This window comes from Alosa pseudoharengus, unplaced genomic scaffold (genome assembly GCF_046254945.1).
Source record: "Alosa pseudoharengus isolate Yale_2024_CS ecotype anadromous, Long Island Sound unplaced genomic scaffold, YU_APseudo_1.1 YU_APseudo_1.1_scf_1, whole genome shotgun sequence".
Taxonomy (NCBI): Eukaryota; Metazoa; Chordata; class Actinopteri; order Clupeiformes; family Clupeidae; genus Alosa; species Alosa pseudoharengus.
This window is the reverse complement of record NW_027468564.1, coordinates 9,291,917-9,307,688: the sequence shown is the minus strand read 5'-3', so window position 1 is coordinate 9,307,688 and position 15,772 is coordinate 9,291,917. Positions and strand designations below refer to the sequence as shown.

Here is a 15,772-nt window from a genome sequence, read left to right as displayed (position 1 = left end):
CCTCGTATTCGGTAGGTTTGCTGTTTATTGTGAAATAGGGTTTTCCACGTGTTGTGTGAAGGGTTAGTGAAATATTAAACCGAGAGTAATGGGTAAATGCAAATATGATTAGCCTAAATTGCACGTCGGTTCAATGTTAATTCTCTCGCGAAGCATTTATCACAGCAACTTGGCGCTAATATCATTGGAAAGCTTAGATTTCGCACGTTCACATGATGTGTGATATCATATGTATAGGTTTAGTTTAGTTGAACCTCATCTGCCAGGTATTTGACCTACCAGGTTGACACAGCGTGAAAAATACTCAATAATACTCAATACCTGAAGCCGGGGAAATGCGGGGGGGATGCGCCTGGGATGGCTTCTGAAGTAGCATCGCAAATGAGAGAACATTTTGAAAATTCCAGACAGGGGGTGCTCTTGAACCCTCTCACCGTCTCTGAAAGCATAACCGTGGCTCAACAGGTAGATCTATAGATAGGCTAAACTCATTTTTCAGGCATCTGACCGACCGGGTTGACACTTCAGCGTGAGAAATCGGGGGTGTGGCGTGTGAGCGTGTGAAACTAATCAAATGCGTGTGTCTCACGGCCAATGCGTGAGAGTTGGCACCTATGTGTACGTGTGCCCCGAAGGCTAGCGTTAAACGCTAATTAGCGGTTTGCAATAAAACTGGTCACATTCGACTAGCATGAAAATAAATCCCAGCGAACGGTCGAACTCGTACAAATGTGTTATTAACCCCCAGGTTCATTTTGCGCCGGAATTGTCCTTTAAGCTTAGTTTTCTCTAGACTCAACCATAAATACATGCCTGTCAGTTGGAACAACCCAAAAAACTAGATAATTGCTTGAGATTTTGACGATTTATGGTGATTTTATTTTCGCTAGATCTTTGCCCAGATTGACGCTAATGCATTATAGAGGAGTGGATCACTGAAGCAAGATGGCGTCTCGATTGACGCATTCGTTCCAATGAACAGCAGTAGTCAAGACGACATCTAGTGTATATGTCTATGAAAACTGTCAAACACCGACAGAGTGCGAGTTGTCACGTGCTTAAGTTGCAGTAGATGTATGGGTAATGAAGTCCTTTGACTACTTTGGGCAATGAGTGTAGCCCAAAACGAACTTCATTACCCACAAATCCGTGCCACGTGTAGTTTCAAACCAGGAAGTGGGATGAACGCGCTGCTTGCAACGTAAATCAGAGTCTGAGCGAGCAGAAAAGGTTATGAACCGATTTGTAACAAGTAAATCGATATAACGACCGGTTCATTTCAGTTTTATTCCGATACAGGGCTTCACATATCGATGTAGCCGTATCTTACACGTTAAAAACGGATACCGATACGTATCGGTTAATCTTTACACCCCTACTCTCCAGCCCTGGGTAGTGTGTCTGTAGACCCTCTACTCTGATATACTCTCCAGCCCTGGGTGAGCTCCAGTCCTGGGTAAGCTCCTGGGTAAGCTCCAGTCCTGGGTAAGCTCCTGGGTAAGCTCCAGCCCTGGGTAAGCTCCTGGGTAATCTCCTGGGTAAGCTCCAGCCCTGGGTAAGCTCCAGTCCTGGGTAAGCTCCTGGGTAAGCTCCAGCCCTGTTCCTGGCTCTTCCCATCCCTCCACAGCCATGAATCTAATGAGCACATTCTGGTCTGTGTGTGCGTGTATGTGTGTGTGACTGTGTGTGTATACGTGTGTGTCTAGGCCTTGTAAGCCATTTGTGTCAGTGCCTTAGTGGCAGAGGTTCTGACTGTCTGGAGAGAACCAACTCCCTGTACGTTTTTAATGAATGTAAATAAAGACAGTTTATTTTTGGAACCACGCCTCTGGTTTTCCTGTGACCTCAAACCTGTGTTGCCTGGTTGGGCTTTAGGTAACAAATTATTAGCCTGACATAGTCATACTCAATTCTAGTCAGAATATGAGTCTGATACTGCTCCATTAGGACGTAATTATGGGGCGTGTTTCAACTGATACAGGGGGGGAATGCCTCTGCACTCAATTGGATAGACCTAACCAATCAGAGCAACGAAATAGCTTACCGTGAGGTATAGGAAGAAAACACACAAACCATCCTTCTTCTCCACAAATGCCTTAACATTGTTTTCTGGTATTTGAAAAAGTAAGTGCCGTCAATAACGCCTAACACTCATTAGCGAAATCTAAGATATATCGGGTAGGGTAGGCTATTAGGAATAAACTGATAGCCTATATCCCCTCCATTTTTAAAAATAATTCTGTTGAACACGATATGCTACAAACATGTTAAACAGCAGGGAAAGGCTGTAGCAAATCCCTTAAGACCCCATATGCATTTTCCATATGGGGTCTTAAAAGCCATGTATCCTTCTAGCAACAGCGTTTTTGTTTCAAACATAAGCCTAATCTAAGCGTGCTCAGATGACGTGATAGACCAGGCGCTGTTGCTCACCTGTCCATCATCGTAAAGCCCGATTTGATTGGTCCGCCCGATCTAGGGTGAGCATACTTGCTCCACGATGGAGCAATGCCAGACCGAACTTCCCGACCTCAGATGTTGTGGGCGGGACTAAGTTCAGAATGGCACCCAGGCTAACAAATTATAGTCCAAGTGATTGAATATTTTGAGGGGCAGGGCATCAGATGGCGTAGTCGACATCTCACAATAGAGAGCTAACCTACCACTTGCCACATTTGCGCCCTGTGTCTGAGCTGCCTGCGCACGTCCGCAATTGTTCCTCAAATGGAGAACACATCAATGTTCCCTCCCGTCTCATGGCCATTCTATGTAATCCTTCTGTGTTTGCAAAATTTCCTGAGAAGCAGAGAAGCCTCCTTTTTCCTGAGAAGCAGTTGATTTAGATCGAAGCATGCATAATTTGACTTCAGGGGTGACAAGTCCTGCTGCGAGATCTAGAGAAAGTGCAAAGTGGCTTTGGTGTGTGTGTGTGTGTCTGCATGGGGTTACGTTCGATTCAAAGCAGAAGTTGGTTCGTCCGGTCCCGCATTCATGCCGCAATAGATTAATGTTACCAGACAGCACTGTAAAATGTGTGCAGGAATTTCTTGCGCCGCTCTGAACTTTCCTGCCAGGTTTATGACGTAAACCGCTACATCTCGGCTCTGGCATTGCCTAAATTCATCGTGTGGGAAATCAGATTATCTGTAAATATTGGGCTTTGAAAGTAAGGGATATTTGCTCAGTAATAGTACATTTTGTAACATTTATAAGGGGGGGAAGTTAAATTAGAAATTAGAATCGTTGGAAATTGAAAACACATACAAAAAAAAGATTCGGGGCTTTTGAAAAAAGATTCGGGACTTGAGCCCTCAAAGCCACCCCCTCGCTCCGCCAATGATCGTAACCTCCTGCTTGGGACATTTTGATGAGCAGGAAACAAATATGAAAAGAAGCAGGTCATAGATGAGGTTGTTGAGTTAGATGTTTATTTCAGTAGTTCACGATATTGATAAGATCCGTACAGGTTACAGCATGGATATCACCAGTATAACTTGATAATGAATAAAATAAAAGATGGAAAAATAGGAAGTCAGTTTTCATTATGCAATTGCTACAATAGCATATGGATTAAAATAAGGACCTTAATTACAGAAACAGTACAGCAAAGAATTAGGCTCAATGTTTACATGCACTTCCCAGCTTGTGAAATAAAATTAACAATTTTTTTGAAAGAGAAGAAACAGGTTTTCTCAATATACAGCACGTTGTTCATGAGTTCATGAAATAAAATCTAAGCTGTCAATGCGATCCCCATGATCTTCATCTTCAGGCTCTTTGATGTTCTCCACAAAGTCATTGGCCGAGTTCAGGATCTTTGTCAGTGTGAACAGAAGCACTGCATCCATATCAGGGTTGAGCTGCCTTTCCTCATGGTAGTTCTTCACTGGGAAGATGCAGTTTATGGGGACTCCCAATGCATGGTGACATGCTTGCACCTAGTACACACAAACACACACACACACACACACACACACACACACAGTCATGAAAAAGCCTAATTTTATTTACAAATACAGATTGCTCTGAATTGAATTAGCAGTGGTGGTCATTATCATTGTCATATACAGAGTGTCAACAAGCCAGTCATGTGTGTTTATGAATATCTGCGTGTGTTTCCATTCACTGTGTTATACGTGTTAAACATGGACATTCTACAAATCTAGGGAAGAGTTCTGACAATCTGTTATTCTGTGAGATCAAAAAGTAAGGTCGTCAGGGCAACGATGACAGAAAACTGCAGGTACAAATAGAACATTTGAATTTTTTTTAAATTAATGTGAAATGTGAATACATTGTTTCTGGGTCAGTGACAGATAAGGGTTGGTAAGATGAGAAAATTAAAAATATGTTTAAACCTTTAAAACAAAACATGCCTGAGGTTTGCTAAAGTGTATACTTTGTATTTCTATTTTTTAACAAAAGATAGAACTAACAGCCTGTTAAATTGTCAAATGGTGTAACCACAAAAATGACAAATATCTTAATATTTCACACCTCCTAGAGTTCATGCAATTGCTCTAATGAAATTATTACTTTATTTTGTAATATCCTATGAGAATATGTTTTATTATATTTATTTCTAAATTTAAATTATATGGGTTTTTCATTGTACTGAGCAAGGCCATATGCTGTAAACATCTTGTTTTCTGTCTATTCTTTGACCATTTGAGTAAAAATTGTTTAAACAACCATTATTACAGTAAAGTAGAGTATTAAATCATTATCCATATTCATTTTTTTGTACATTATTAGTATTTTAGACAAAATACTGGTTACACCAATTGACATAAATCGGTTACACCAATTGACCATGAAACATTTATAGCAATAGGACAAGAAATTAACACAGAAAATAGGCATCAAGGTAAACTGAATTGGATATTTTGATATGTATTCATGTCATTCATCATATTCCGTATCAAATATCATTTCATAACACCAATGAAGAAACGTGTGTTCTATTTGATTTCAATTCAATTCTCATACAATTTCAGTCTATACCCATTATTTTCAAAGAGAGTGAGATAAAGGGCCCTATTTTTGCGATGCAAAACCTGGCGCAAAGCGTATTATTATTCTGACGCAAAGTTTTTTCCTATCTTACACTTCACTTTTATTAAGTAATGCGCCCAGGGGTGTGGCAATTACCAATATAAGGTGTGGTCTGGCACATGATCTAAAAATCACTATCTTATACTGTCTAAAAAGCATTACGCCACTGACCAAGAAAAGCCTGGTCTATAGCGAAAGGCGCATATGAAACACAGCTGAAGACGCCATGAGATGTAAGCAGCAATTCCTCTGCAGAATAAATGTCCTTAGCTTATTTATTCAGTCATTCGAACATTATAGGGCTATGTTTTTGCTGGTAACCCATTGTCATTCAATATTGAAAGAAATTAACTGTGTATAACTGTTTTGTCATTGACTATGACACCACAGAGAAGTTAGTTTCACTTTGCCTATTTGTTCAATTAATAGACAAGTGCAGATGTTCGTAGCCTATACTCTGTTCCATACGGTCTTGCGTACAAGCAGATTCCTTCAAATACACTGCTGACTATCAAAATACTGATGCGCTGTTTACTGTGTGAGAGAGAATAAGAGTGAGTGAAAGAGTGGGTATGATCATTTCTTAACAACCAACCAACAGCAGGATCTGCGTTCACATGCACTCTGTGGCAAGACAAGTTTTTCTTGCTTGTAAGTGGCATCCATTGGGGAACAAGAGGTACATTTTATATATAATAAATGTATTTATATTATTTATTTATAATTTGAACATACTGTTTACATACATCATAATAAAATATAAAAAAATTAGGGCTGTCAAAATAACTGATTAATTTAGATTAATTAATTTAAGAAAAAATAACTGATTAAAAAAAATAATGCAGATTAATCGATTCTGTATGACCTTTGACCCCGAGCCATTCTAGTCAGTAACCATTAGACTGTAAAATGAAGGAGAGAGAAGAAAATGTGCTGCCTAGATCATTGATTGGAACATTTACTTTTTAAAAAAACAGCCTGATGTTGATAAAAAATAATGTGCTGATTAAAATAAAGCGCTCTGCAATGTCACCGGAGTTTGTCAACTCTAAAGTCAGACATCAATGCAAAGAAATAGTGTTGACATTCAGGGGAGTGTTAATTTATTTTCATTGTGTCCCCTAGGTTATATCTGTGGCCTGAAACACCTTGTTTGTGAAAAAAAACTTCTTCCCGAAGCACTTTTGAATTGATTTTCTCAGCATATTAGGCCATATCATAGATTAATATGGCCATTATTTGAATGGTGAAAATAATAATAGAAGAGTTTTTGAACTTTAATGTCACTAATGCTGATTATTTAATGATTCATTTGAATTTAAATATTTAAAATACTTTCACAGCAAAAATTATATATGCGATTAATTTAGATTAATTAATTACAGAGTATGTAATTAATTCGATTAATTTTTTTAATCGATTGACAGCCCTAAAAAATTTTTTATGGAAGTTTTAATTTAAAACAAAAAGCTTTGACATTTCAAAAATCGCTTAAATTGCAATCTAATTAAACCTTTTTAAAGCTATTGTTCATGCTAAACAGTTAGTCACTATTTAAATTATAAAAATGACATAATTGGCACCTAAAATGACATACTCTTGGCCCTGAATCTGATCAAACTGGTCTCAAACATAAAAGAGTCAAATGGTGTAACCGGTTACACCATTTGACATTTCTATTTAAAAGCAAAATTTGCAGGCATTATTATGGACAACTATGTACACACTTCACCTTTATGTGAATATTCAAACACAGTTTTTACATTAAATTGAATATTTTATGATTATTATGATTTATAAAAATTTTTAATAGGTCATACCATTTGACATGTAACCTAAGATTGCCTGGCCATGGCCTAAAAATTGAGCACAGCGTTAGTTCTGGCAGGCCACGGAGTCAAGCCAAGCTGTCAGCTGGCAGCTCAGCTGGTTGATCAGCTGGCCTGTCAGCTGAGAGTACCCTTAGCTCGTCATTTAATATCTACATTTTTAAAAAAAAAATGTATAGCCTGCCTAGGTGAATTTCAGGTGAAATTTTAGCTACAGAGTTTTGTCTGTCTGGTGATTCAATGATGACGTGGGAGGACTCTGCAGGCGTGCCCATGGTTTGCATCCTACCCATCCTTACCACGTTTGAGTAAGAGTAGGCCTACAAGGCACAATTATAGCCCAATCACTGAGTCCTTTCCTTTGACACTGATGACATCACCAACTGAAAACTACCAAGGACAATCTACACAAGTGCGACTGCTCAAGGGCAGTAGTTCCAAACACCAAACTTGTCACCCTTGTTTGCGATTGACCCTTTCCAGAAACACCAAATCTGAGAACCACAGTTCTCACTACAAAGATTGTGACAGACATTAGCCAACTACCTAAAAACACACCCCTGGATAGCATTTCATAATTGTTCAAAACAAAATTGCCACTTATTTAATCTATTTAGTAAATTGTCTTATTATCTTCTCACCCAAATCAGAAGCTTTTTGACGAATATTTTGCATCATCTTCATCTTCATGAGGACATTGTCAACATAACCCCTTTAGTAACATAAGCCCCTTAGTATACCATATATGTTTGGAAGTTTCAGCTCTGTGCTGCATTTGCAGAGCTATTGCCACGCCCTCTTCTCCTTTGACACTCATTTCCCCATTCAGTCCACTGCAGCTCCAACCAATTAGCCCAATCAGCCACAGACTTTATTAGGCAACACCTGTGCCCACAGCCCTTCCTTTGTTCAAGCCACATGGAGGAATCCTTGTTCGTTGCTGCTGCGAATGTCGTGTCCTGCCTTGTGTGCGTTTTTTGAACTATGTAAGTCATGTTTTTCTTCAATGAATGTTGTTAATTTAATTCATTTGATTATTTACTGCATTCTATGTTCTAGTGTAAATGTTTGTTGTTTAATTGAATTGTGGCCTTGTATTGTGGCATTATGGAGCTAATTGTATCCCATATCCCTTTCCCTCTTAGAGACCACACACACACATACCTGCTCCTATCCAGACAGTCATACACACACAACCATAACCATACTGGATGTAGCATCAATAAAAAGGATTGTGGAATTACAAGTGACTGGACTGAACTGTTCTCACCGACACCTCCACTGGTATCAAGCCAGCCACCTACACCTCCCTCTCACACCTCCTTTTCATGGTCCTTCGAGGCCGGAGCCTACTGATGACCAGTGGAGATGTCCAGTCACTCCTTGCCCTCGCTACTTCAGCCTGATCGTCCACGCCGCCAAGCCCAGCTTCCTGCCCGGTACGATGACTTTATCCTGCAATATAGTCAGCGACCACAACATCCTGCTGAAGCACCAGAGCCACAACCTCTTTACTCCGCAGACATCTTTGGTGTTGGACCTCAGTATCAACCACAGCATGAGGATGAGGAGGAGGAAGAGCCACCTCAACTACCCAACGAGTATGATGAAGAGGAAGAGCTGGAACCACCGCAAGAGCCGGAGCCAGCGACAGAGAGAGGGACTCAGGCAGACTCTCCAAACCCTCCCTCATCTGTCTCTTCTGGAAGAGCCTCAGCCTTGATTCCTGACCCTCAAACTGAGCTCTTACAGCAGTTACTCGTAGAAGTAAGAAATCAAGGTAGACTAATCCAGCACTGTATGCTTAGTGGCCAGTCCTCACGATCTCGTTCACTGCCATTCCCTTGCCCTGATAACCTTGGCCCTCAGTTAGTAGCATCACCAGCCCAGCCTGCTGCAATGCCACCTCAGGCTACCACAAGTGACCATAGGCCCTTTCCTCCCCCACCTCAGCAGCAGCTTTCTTTTCCCCCTCCTGTAAGCCGTGCCTCTTCCATTCAGCCCCTAGCTCAGTCCTGGCAGCCTACGAATCCTCTTGACCATAGTCAGTTTCCTGCCACCTCTCAAGTCTCAGTCTCACGTAACCCCTTGCTCCCAGCCTACACGTTGCCACCTCAAACTGTCCCTGCAGCAATGGCCCGCTCTGCTCAGTCAGTGTACCAGTCCCGCGATGTGCAGCCTCACCACCTTACTTCTGTGGCCCCTCCAGGCCATTTAGCTCCTCCTTCAGGCCGATTGCAGTCATATAGAAAGGTAGAAGGTCCCTCATTTCCTTATCTTACTAGTGAGGATGAAAGCCAGTATATGATGTTAAAGATGGCCCTATCTAACCTGTTAGACCCAGGAGAGTCTGAGCAGTATAAATACCACATCTTACTGGATCACTTAAAGGTAGATCAGGCGAGGCGACTTGCATTAGCTTATGTCCATGCCCAAGATCCCTACACTCAAGCTATTCGGGCCCTAGATGAGCGTTATGGTCAACCCAGACAGCTTGCTCTGAGAGAGCTCCGGGCTATAATGGAGATGCCTGCTATCCGGATAGGTGATGGTAGAGGTCTAGATCAGTTTTCCCTTAGAGTACAGGCCTTAGTGGGTCTCCTCCAGTCCATGGGCCATGAAGGCCTCTCGGAGCTTACTTGTGGCTCACATGTTGAGAGGCTATTAGAGAAACTACCTAGTGAGCAATTCTGCCAGTTTAAGAGAAGCATGAGTTTGAGCAGACCAGGTCCCCTTTCCTATAACCTCCTAGATTTCTCCTCCTGGCTGCGACATGAAGCCCGCTGCCAGCCCAGAAGGGAGAGAACCCTTCAGCCTGTCCGGCCAAAGCAACCACCCTCTCACCCCTTCAGAGCTACAGCCATACTCCATGGTAGTAAGACTTCCTCTCAAGTGAACTCCCCTAAAGTCCAGATTGCTCCTACTAAAGCCAGTCCGCTTCCCCCCAACGCCTCATCCGAACGCTGTCGAGTGTGTGCTTACTGTAATTCCCCTGAACATCATGTCAGTAAATGTGAGGACTTCCTCCACCTCACAAAAGATCAGAGAACTAGCTGGATCAAAGAGCAGAAACGCTGCTGGCGATGTGCACGAGACCACTTTGCAACCCAGTGTGATCTGAAGGGACGCTGCAACCAGTGCAATGGGAAACATCTGCAGGTCCTATGCAACATCAACCAGAGGCAAGTGCAGAATTTCTACCTAGACCATCCTAGCGATTGCAATAAAGTGCTGCTGAAGGTGGTTGATGTGACCCTGCGCAATGGAAACAAGTCCTTAGACACGTATGCCATATTGGATGATGGGTCCGAACGTACGATCCTGCTGTATCCTGCTGCCCAGAAACTTCAGTTGGAAGGAGAGCCTGAGAGCCTGACGCTGAGGACTGTGAGACAGGATATCCAGACTCTTAACGGTGCCGACGTGTCCTTCACCCTCATTCCAAAGGCCCATCCAGAGAAATCCTATGCCATCAGGCATGCATTCACTGCTGACCAGCTTTCCTTGTCCGAACATTCTCACCCTGTGAAATCCCTCCAGCGGCGCTATGCTCATCTCCGGCAGATTCCCCTGAAACAACATGATAATGTAAGCCCTCTGCTACTCATAGGAGCTGATCATACTCACCTCATCACTCCAACCCAGCCTGTAAGGTTAGGCCCTCCTGGAGCCCCTGCAGCAATCAAAACCCGTCTCGGCTGGACGCTCCAGGGTCCTGCTAGAGATATTGTTAGCTCTCCCTCCACCAAGTGTCATTATACCTCTTTTAAATGCCCACCTGATGACATCCTCCACAATGTGCAAAAACTGTGGCAGCTGGACACATTACCTCTGAGGAACACGAAAATGGTTGTCCGCTCTAAACAGGACCAAGAGGCAATTCAACAGCTGGAGGCTCAAACCATCCGAATTCAGGTCGATGGCATCCTACGGTATGCCACACCTCTCCTACGAGCAGATCCCTGGCCCTCTCTGAAAGCCCCCAAGGAAGCTGTTATGTCCCGTCTTCGCAGCTGTGAGAGACGACTCCTCCAGAACCCCCCACAGGCGGAGACCTATACCAGAGAGATCCAGAAGTTAGTTGATGCTGGGTATGTCAAGAAGTTATCCTCATCTGAAGTAGCTGATGCTCCCGAGTCTTGGTACATACCTCACCATATTGTGCATCATAATGGAAAAGACCGCATTGTATTTGACTGTTCCTTCTCCTATCAGAATCAATGCCTGAATTCACAGCTGCTCCCTGGTCCAACCCTTGGGCCTTCCCTCCTTGGTGTTCTCCTCCGTTTCAGGCAGCACAAGATTGCCATCAGCGGAGACGTTAAGTCCATGTTCCACCAGGTGCGCCTGCTGTCCAGAGATAAACCCCTCCTTCGCTTCCTCTGGCGTGACCTGGACAGTAGATCCCCTCCAACTGTGCATGAATGGCAAGTCATCCCATTTGGCACAACCTCCAGTCCATGCTGTGCCATTTACACCCTCCAGAGGATCGCCAAGGATGCACAGGCAGATGAGCACATTACCCATTCCATACACCAATGTTTCTATGTGGATAACTGCCTTCAAAGTCTTCCCACACCAGAGGAAGCTAAGGACCTCCTTCACAGCCTGCGCACAACCCTCTCCTCTGGTGGCTTTGAGATTAGGCAATGGGCCAGTAATGACCCCAAGGTCATCTGTGACCTCCCTCCAGATGCCAGGTCAGACCAGGCAGAGCTCTGGCTATCACACCATCCTTCCCTTGATCCCATGGAGTCTACTCTAGGCCTTCACTGGAATTGCCATACAGACACCCTGAAATATAGACATAGAGCCATTGAAGCTACTACCCCAACCATGCGTCACGTCTACAGAGTTCTTGCGAGCCAGTACGATCCCCTTGGCTATATCCTCCCCTATACAACAAGAGCCAAGATCATTGTACAGCACCTGTGGGCAAAGGCAAGAGAATGGGATGACCCCAACCTTCCCCACAACATCCTAGAAGCCTGGCTTTCCTGGGAAGGAGAACTCTCTAATCTTTCCACCATAGTACTGCCCCGTTGTCTCACCCCTCAGACAGTAGAGCCCTCCTCAGCCACTCAAGACCTGCACATTTTCTGTGATGCATCAGAGCAGTCTTATGGTGCAGTCGCCTACATGCGCACAGAAGATAGTCCACAGGTGAATGTGTCCTTCCTAATGGCGAGGTCCCGCGTTGCACCCAAAAACCAGCTATCCATTCCTCGACTTGAATTGTGTGCAGCCCTCATTGGAGCTCAGCTACTCAACCTCCTCCAAACAGAGCTCACCCTCAACATCAGACAGGTTACTTTATGGAGTGACTCTACCACCGTCCTCTATTGGCTTCTCTCAGAATCATGCCGCTATAAGGTCTTTGTTGGAACCAGGGTGGCTGAAATCCAGGAGCTCGCCAAAGGCCAGGAATGGCGCTATGTGGATTCCCAGAACAACCCAGCAGACGATCTAACTAGAGGGAAACAGCTGTCTGATTTAGCTAAGCCCTGCAGGTGGAACCAAGGACCTGCCTTCCTCCTGCAACCCCCTGACCTGTGGCCAATTAGTCCCATCATCGATCAGTCCGAAGATCCATCAGAGCTACGTAAGCCCAGTTTCTGTGGTGCTGTATTTCTTGGCCCAAACCACTCCATTCCAGATCCTACCCAGTTCACTACCTTTCAGGATCTCCTTGACTCTACCGCTGCCTCCTGTCATGGGGCGGCAGAGACTCCTGCAACACCATCAGCAGAAACCTTCCTCGATGCAGAGATCTCCATCCTAAGACAGGCCCAGTTGGATTCCTTTGGGAATGATCTGGCATGCCTTCAGACCCACAAACCCCTTTCAAATTCCAGCCGTCTTCTCTCCCTTGCTCCTGAACTAGATCCAGTATCAGGTCTCATCCGAGTAGGTGGAAGGTTACGGCAAAGCAATGACCTGCCTCCTGATGCCATGCATCCAGTTGTGCTGGACCCTGCCCATCCAATCACAAAGCTTATAATTAAAGATTGTGATGACCATTTACACCATCCTGGTCCGGAGAGACTTTTTGCTGAGCTAAGGAGACGGTTCTGGATCCTGAGGGGTCGTGAGGCTGTCAAGAAACATCAGCACAGGTGTGCTAAGTGCCAGCAGTCCCGTGCCAAACCCCTTATTCCCCAAATGGCTGATCTCCCCCTTGCTCGCCTACGCCTCTGTGAACCTCCCTTCTATTCCACCGGTACAGATTGTTTCGGGCCCTACACTGTAAAGATTGGCAGACGAGTAGAGAAAAGGTGGGGAATTATTTTCAAATGCTTAACCACTAGGTGTGTACATCTAGATTTACTCAGTCACATGAATACAGATTCCTTTTTGATGGCACTGAGGCGCTTTATAGCTCGCAGGGGCAAACCTTTTGAGTTGCTTTCAGATAGAGGTACCAACTTCATCGGTGGCACCAGAGAGCTACAGGAGGCCTACCAATCCCTGACCCCTGACCTCCAGGCAATCCTGGCCAAGCAGAAGATCTCCTTCAAGTTCAACCCCCCACACGCGCCCCACTTTGGCGGGACGTGGGAGCGTGAAATACGCTCAATCAAGATTGCCCTGCAGACCACCCTAGGGGCCCAAGCTGTCGCGGAAGAGGTGCTACGCACCGTCATGATTGAAATTGAAGGTATCCTCAATTCAAAGCCCCTAGGTTATGTCTCCTCTGATGTTGCTGATCCTGATCCGGTGACTCCTAATCTATTGCTTATGGGGCGGCATGACTCCTCCCTCCCCTTGGTAACGTATCCTGACTCTGAGCTGCGCAGCCGTCGCCAATGGCGTCATAGTCAAATCCTCTCAGATCATTTTTGGGCCCACTTCGTTAAAAATTATCTTCCCTCTCTCCAGTCTAGACAGAAGTGGCGCACTGATAATCCTGACCTTCTACCTAACACTGTTGTTCTCATTCTTGACCCTCAGCTCCCCCGATCCCTTTGGCCAGTAGGTAGAGTGACTTCCCTCCATCCCGGCAAGGACGGCCGTTGTAGGGTTGCAGATGTCCAGGTGGGGGACAAACAGTACACAAGACCCGTTGCCCGCCTCATCCCTCTCCCTGCCCTACCTGAACCCCCATGACCTACTGTACTAGCAAATTTGCAATCCAAATTTGGGGGCGGCTGTTTGGAAGTTTCAGCTCTGTGCTGCATTTGCAGAGCTATTGCCACGCCCTCTTCTCCTTTGACACTCATTTCCCCATTCAGTCCACTGCAGCTCCAACCAATTAGCCCAATCAGCCACAGACTTTATTAGGCAACACCTGTGCCCACAGCCCTTCCTTTGTTCAAGCCACATGGAGGAATCCTTGTTCGTTGCTGCTGCGAATGTCGTGTCCTGCCTTGTGTGCGTTTTTTGAACTATGTAAGTCATGTTTTTCTTCAATGAATGTTGTTAATTTAATTCATTTGATTATTTACTGCATTCTATGTTCTAGTGTAAATGTTTGTTGTTTAATTGAATTGTGGCCTTGTATTGTGGCATTATGGAGCTAATTGTATCCCATATCCCTTTCCCTCTTAGAGACCACACACACACATACCTGCTCCTATCCAGACAGTCATACACACACAACCATAACCATACTGGATGTAGCATCAATAAAAAGGATTGTGGAATTACAAGTGACTGGACTGAACTGTTCTCACCGACACCTCCACTGGTATCAAGCCAGCCACCTACACCTCCTTTTCAATATATATTTGTCTCATTTGTAAGTTTGTGTCAGCCCTTAGTTGTACCTTGTAGCCCTCTTTGATGTGACCTTCCAAAGCCTTGATGATGTCACTAGGCCGTATTCCAGAATCCGTTTTATTCTCCAGCCCCATGACATCACTGATGACAAACGGCAGATTCCTTCCACGTTCATCTTTAAATTCGCTAGTCATATACTAATAACATCAACAAACACACAGGATTACTGGATTTAACTCGACCACTACATCAGTACAACACTGCTACATGTCTACTAAATGCACTGAATACACATGAACTGTCTCACTCTCTTAGTAAAGCTTGAGCCACCAGTTGCCTCCACTGTGCCAGATGCATTGATCATCCTGTCCAGGAAGATGCCCTTTATAGACTGGATGAAGCTGGACTTTCCGGCTCCAACAGGGCCAATCACAAGGATGCGGAGATGCTCAACAGCAGGGTTCCTAATTTGAAGTTTCCTCAAATTCTTCTTCTTCTCATTGTTATGACTATATAAAAACATATGCAATATGCTCAAGGTTAGTCCGGTTCAATATATAAAACATATACAATATGCTCAAGGTTAGTCCGGTTCAGTATATAAAACATATACAATATGCTCAAGGTTAGTCCGGTTCAGTATATAAAACATATGCAATATGCTCAAGGTTAGTCCGGTTCAACTCTCTGAATATGAAGAAATGTGTTCCATTTCACAACAAACTCATTAACGATTATGAAGCAATAGACAGTGAAGATGATACATTACAGTTTCTGAAGATGATCTTGACTACAGTTGATTTCACACCAGCCAGTTTCCATCACTGAAAAACACAGAAGACCAATCAGATAACATGGTTTGTGCTGTGTCTACCGTGATTTTGTGAATTTGTTTGGGCCTACAACGGAATAAAACACATCTATATCAACTGATTGGATTGTGTGTGCATAAGTATACCTGTGTGTGTGTGTGTGTGTGTGTGTGTGTGTGTGTGTGATGGATAGATAGATAGATAGATAGATTGATAGATAGATAGATAGATACTGTAGATAGATAGATAGATAGATAGATAGATAGATAGATACTTTATTGATCCCCAAGGGGAAATTCAAGGTCTCAGTAGCATACAGACATCACAGACACATTTACTAACAGCAGAAAAAAGTTA

At 43.9% G+C, this 15,772-nt stretch overlaps 2 protein-coding genes across 7 annotated transcripts in view; one reads left to right on the top strand and one right to left on the bottom strand.

The window, feature by feature from the left end:
* The window catches only part of LOC143136422 (NLR family CARD domain-containing protein 3-like), a 196,126-nt gene that overhangs the window by 129,833 nt on the left and 50,521 nt on the right, over nt 1–15,772 (top strand). The gene's annotated exons all lie outside the window — the stretch shown is intronic.
* Nucleotides 3,418–15,496, bottom strand: LOC143137362 (interferon-induced protein 44-like). The gene is made up of 4 exons (XM_076297580.1): nt 15,373–15,496; nt 14,911–15,112; nt 14,651–14,800; nt 3,418–3,938 (listed from the first exon to the last, which is right to left on the bottom strand). The coding sequence occupies exons 1-4, from the start codon at nt 15,423–15,425 to the stop codon at nt 3,720–3,722; spliced, it is 624 nt and encodes a 207-aa protein (XP_076153695.1). The 5' UTR covers nt 15,426–15,496; the 3' UTR covers nt 3,418–3,719.